The sequence below is a fragment of the Moschus berezovskii genome, chromosome 20 (genome assembly GCF_049115385.1).
Source record: "Moschus berezovskii isolate FMDL1 chromosome 20, NW_MosBer_1.0, whole genome shotgun sequence".
In the NCBI taxonomy this organism is placed as follows: Eukaryota; Metazoa; Chordata; class Mammalia; order Artiodactyla; family Moschidae; genus Moschus; species Moschus berezovskii.
In genome coordinates, this window is record NC_142479.1 from 68,017,296 (window position 1) to 68,022,823 (window position 5,528).

Here is a 5,528-nt window from a genome sequence, read left to right on the forward strand (position 1 = left end):
GCATCCCTGTCCTGATGTAGTTTGTGTTTTTGAAATGAGATTCTAGTACCAGCGCCATCCCTCACTTCCTGGGCACACCTGAAGATGAGAACGACCTCACAGCCTCTGCTTGTCACCATAAGTCCCCGCCCCGTTAATATCTCCATTTTCTTCCCTGTCTTGAATGTATTCAGTCTGGCTGTGACTCTCACTTGGGGTCTGTGAGGAGATCCTCCATGCATTTTGGGGAGTGTGGAGTAATCCATCAGTCAGACCCTGGAGTTAGAACAGATCAGCGGCTGTGAGCTAGGTGGGCTGGGGAGGGTGGGGCTTGGAGAAAACTCTTTATTCTCATGAAGATCCCTAGACTAAGAGTCCTAGGATATGAATTAAGCTCTTCCTGTTGGTTCATTGTGGAGGAAGGGGGCAGGTCCTCAGGGAGCTAGTTTAGAAAAGGACAACTGCTTTCTTCTCAAGCTAGAGGCCAAACCTTGAGACTCTCTCTTGCCCCCTGAGAGGTGAGGGGCACATAGGAGAGAGACCAATGTTTCAGTCTCCTGTCCTGAGGTCCAGCTAAAGATTTTGTCTTCATGTAGCTAAAGCTCAGGTGGGACATTGACTGTATTCAAAGACAAAGGAGGTTGGGGAGGCCCACCCCAGACTTCCCAAAGACTCTGCTGACACAAGGAAACTTCAGAGGGGCCATGTGTGGGGGCCCCATTGTGAGTACCCCAGAGGATAGAGTTATCAGGTTTAGCAAATAAAAATGCAGCATACTTGGGGCTTCCCTGGCTTCCCTGGTGGTTAAAACTCCATTTTTCACTGTAGGGGATGTGGGTTCGATCCCTGATTGGGGAGCTAAGATCACACATGCCTTGTGGCCAAGAAAGCAAAAAATATAAAAAACAGGTGCAATATTTTAAACCGATAAAACTTTAAAGTGGTATACATTAAAAAAAGAAGTCTTGGAAAAAGCTCCACAGGACACTCAGTTATAATTGACGTTTGGCTAAACAACAAATACTTTGAAAATATAAGTATATCCCATGACATATTGGGAAATATTTATAGTAAAAATTGGAGGTTCCATTGCAGTAGGACTGTCAGGCTTGCCCAGTTCCAAGAAAGGCAGAGTGGGTGCCATCAGTAATCAAAATGGGGACACGGTCTTTTTCAAATTCTTCTACCTGAGCTGAGCATGTCCTGCTCTAAGAGGCTAAGACAGTCATCTTCTGATTCACACACTCAGCCGTTCCCTCACTCACACTCCTACATGTAGTCTCAGGGAAGGATTCGGGGATTCATTTTTATAGTCTGAATAAGAATACAGGGGATCCTGAAAACTCAATCCTCCAGCAACATGATGCAGGAAGAAAGACTCCTTATCTGGGTCAGTGGTCACTTTAGCTCAGACCCCAGGGTCCGCTTTGATTCTCTCAGCCCCACATCAGCAAGTGTCTGCACTGTTTTCCCTGAGCTCCTCCAGATGTATTGAGAAGCTGGAGAAAACTATGCAGATCATAGAATGAAACAATGCCCTTTGCAGCAACATGGTTGGACGTAGAGATGATGATACTAAGTGAATTAAGCCAGAGAAAGACAAATATCATATGACATCACTTATATGTGGAATCTAAAAAATGATACAAATGAACATATAAAAAAGAGAAACCGACACAGAGACGAAAGAAACAAGCTTAGCTACCAAAGGGGAAAGGAGGGGGAGGGATAAATATGGAGCTTGCGATGAACGTAGACCCGCTGCTATACATAAAACAGAGAACCAGCAAGGACCCACTGACAGCACAGGGAACTCAACTCAGTATTTTGTATTACTAATAACCTATAAGGGAAAAGATTCTGAGAGAAGATATGTATTGTGTACAACTGAATCACTTTGCTCTACACCTGAAATTAACACATCATTGTAAATCAACTATACTTCAATAAAAAATTAATTAAAATAAGAGCTTGAAATCCTCCCCCCCCAAAAAGAATATGCAGATGATAACCCATTGAATGCAGCAGCTGCTGCTGCCTCTGCTGTCACTTCAGTCGTGTCCGACTCTTCCCAACCCCATGGACTGAAGCCTACCAGGCTCCCCCGTTTCCAGGCAAGAGTACTGGAGTGGGGTGCCATTGAGGTATAAGCAACTCACACAGGGTCGGCAGGTAGCTGACCGTCAGCATCCAAATATCCCACTTTGGAAGTGAAACCCATGAAGTCCTTTTGGTTGAAGTTGTTGTTGTTGTTTAGTCCCTAAGTCGTGTCCAACTCTTTGTGACACCATGGACTGTAGCCCACCAGACTCCTGTGTCCTTGGGCTTTGCCAGGCAAGAATACCGGAGTGGGTTGCCATTTCCTTCTCCAGGGGATCTCCCAATCCATGGATTGAACCTGCATCTCCTGCATTACAGGCGGATTCTTGACTGCTGAGCCACCAGGGGAGCCTTTGATTGAAGGCACAGTGCCAGTACACCCACACAAGGGAAGTAGAGTCAGAAGATTTATTACTGACAGATCTCAGAAGAAGGGTTGGGGAGGAGAGGCAGGGTGGCAATGAGCCAAGGAAAGGGCAGTCCTCAGTCCCAGGTCAGGAGAGAACAGGAGACAGAGAGCCAGGTAGCAAGCACCTGTCACTTGTAAGGTGGTTAGGGCAGAGGTCACTAATTTTCTGCAGCCTTAACTCGCAGTGGCTATTTTTCAAAATGTGTTTGGCTGATCTGGGTGTGCAGGATCTTTAGTTGCACCGTGTGGGATCTGGTTCCCTGACCAGGGATCAAACCTGGGTCCCCTGCCTTGGGAGTGCAGAGTCTTCCCTGGACCAGCAGGGAAGTCCCTCAGTGGTTATTTTTAAAGGTGCCCTGGGAGCAGTAAAGCAGGAACTTCTGGTGGGATTCTTAAACTCAGATCTTTATCTGAACGTCTAAGCTCTGAGTGTGAGGAGGGTTATCTTCCTATAAAATGCCTAGGTAGCAAGTCAGAAGATCAAGTGTTTTTCTCAAAAGATGATCTTCTCATCAGACGTGGTCATGGGGAACATGTGTTTGTTCTGATTGAAGCACACACGGTTCGCGGTCTCCTCCTGCTTGGGTGCCATGGATTGAATCAGGATGATACAGTTCTGCTGATCAGTGTCTCGACACCACCACTTCACATGGTTCTCCCACCCCGGGGCATAGTGACAGTCAGTGGTCACTAGCTCAGGAAGAAGTAGGAGGAAGAAAATACTGGAAAAAAAGAGCAGAAGTTAATGAAGTAGAAAATAAGATAAAATAGAGAAGATCAACAAAGCCAATGGTTGCTTTAAAAAAAAGCCCTTGAAAGGTATTTACAATAGAAAGAGAGGGAGTCTGAATAATCAATAATGAAAGGGGAGACATCACTATACATCTGGCGCATGTTAAAAAGCTAATACAAGGATAAGATGATACGGGGCTGCAATAATAAAATGAAACTAGACAAATTTATGCCAATAAACTTGAAACTTTAGATGGAATAACAATCTTTAAAAAATAATATACTAAAATTAGTACCAAAAGAAATAGAAAAGCTGAATAATCTTACTACTATTGAAATCAATCAACTCCATTATTAAAAGTCTCTCCTGTTGAAAATGCCAGATACTTATTAAAGTTCAATGTCAATATTTACTAAACATTGAAGGAAGAAATAATGTCTATCTTCTATGTTAAAAAAATTCTGGAACAAAGGAAAATAAGATGCAAGTCATAATCCATTCCATAAGACTTGCATAACTTTGATGCCAACCTGACAAGTCAGTGAAAGGTAAAAATATGACAGGCACTCATCACTCATGAGTGTAAATGCAAAAGTCTGAAACAAAGCATCAGTAAACCGAATCCAGAAATATGTATAAAAATTCATGCCTCATCACCTATTTGTGCTTATGCCAAGCAGGCAAAATTGTTTGAACATTAGAAAATCAGTAAGTGTGATGCACCATATTAATGAAGTAAAGAGAATATCATATGATTGTCAGACAAAAGTATTTGGTAGATTTCAACACCTTTTGAGTGCGGAGCTCTTTCCAGACCCGAGAATGAACTACAGCACTCTTACTATGGTGTGTCTTTCCCCCAAGATGGGATGTGGGACAGGGGGTGGGAACAGCAGCTCCGAGTTCTCAGACTTAAACTCTAGAAAGAGCAGGAACACCCCCAGGGCAGCAGGGGTCCCAGGAAAGCACTGGCAGGAATTGGGGTCTCCAGGTCCCACAGAGAGGGGTCCCTTGGCCCACGGGCTGACACTGGGACCATCGCCTGCATCTCCTTGGGAACAGGCTCAGGCACTGACTGTGCAGGAAAACAGTGCGCCGGGAAAGCCTGATCAAGCGAGGAGGAGGCCCTGGAGCCAGGAGAGCGTCGAGGGGAGCCCTGTCCCTCCCAGCCTGGGTGGTCAGCGGGGGCTCCGTGAGACCAGGACTCCCCCACTCCTGTGACAGTCCCTCTGAGGGACAGAGCAGGCCCTGAAGACACACACACACACACACTCTTACCTGGGTCAATGGTCATGTCAACATGGTCCCCCAGGTCAGTTCCACTTTTCTCAATCCCACACCAGTAAGTGTCTGAATCGTCTAGCCTGAGCTTCTCCATGGTTGGGTCTTCCCTAATAGCTCAGTTGGTAAAGAGTTCGCCTTCAATGCAGGAGACCCCTGTTTGATTCCTTGGTTGGGAGGATCCCCTGGAGAATGGTACCCTCTCAAGTATTCTTGGGCTTCCCTTGTGGTTCAGCTTGTAAATAATCCACCTGCAATGCAGGAGACCTGGGTTTGATCCCTGGGTTGGGAAGATCCACTGGAGAAGGGAAAGACTCAGTTCAGTTCAGTTCGATTCAGTCACTCAGTCGTGTCCGACTCTTTGCGACCCCATGAATCGCAGCACGCCAGGCCTCCCTGTCCATCACCAACTCCCGGAGTTCACTCAAACTCATGTCCATCGAGTCGGTGATGCCATCCAGCCATCTCATTCTCTGTCGTCCCCTTCTCCTCCTGCCCTCAATCCCTCCCAGCATCAGAGTCTTTTCCAGTGAGTCAACTCGTCGCATGAGGTGGCCAAAGTATTGGAGTTTCAGCTTTAGCATCAGTCCTTCCAATGAACACCCAGGACTGATCTCCTTTAGAATGGACTGGTTGGATCTCCTTGCAGTCCAAGGGACTCTCAAGTACCCACTCCAATATTCTAGCCTGGAGAATTCCATGGATTATATAGTACATGGGGTCTCAAAGAGTCAGACACGAATGAGCAAATTTCACTTTCATTTCACTTTTCTCCATGGTCACGGTGAACGAGCGGTCTTCCAAGTTGTCCTTGATGGACACACGGCCCTTCTTCACCTCCTTCTCTGATCCAGTGGTTTTAACAACGAACCGACAGCTGCTCCAGGCAGCCCCCCGGCACCACCACTTCACGTAGGTCTCCCACCCAGGGTCGTATCGACACCGCACAGTCAGTGAGCCGTGCTCCACACCGCTCACTGCTCTGGGACCCGAGATGGCAGATGAGCCTGGAAAACACGAATCCAT

General features: G+C 46.4%; 1 protein-coding gene across 1 annotated transcript; it reads right to left on the reverse strand.

The window, feature by feature from the left end:
- Nucleotides 1-2,980: 2,980 nt before the first annotated feature.
- LOC148774786 (CMRF35-like molecule 1) lies at nt 2,981-5,528 on the reverse strand. The gene is made up of 3 exons (XM_088829441.1): nt 5,259-5,528; nt 4,500-4,590; nt 2,981-3,178 (listed from the first exon to the last, which is right to left on the reverse strand). Exons 1-3 carry the CDS (start codon nt 5,526-5,528, stop codon nt 2,982-2,984), a joined length of 558 nt encoding a protein of 185 aa, XP_088685567.1. The 3' UTR covers nt 2,981.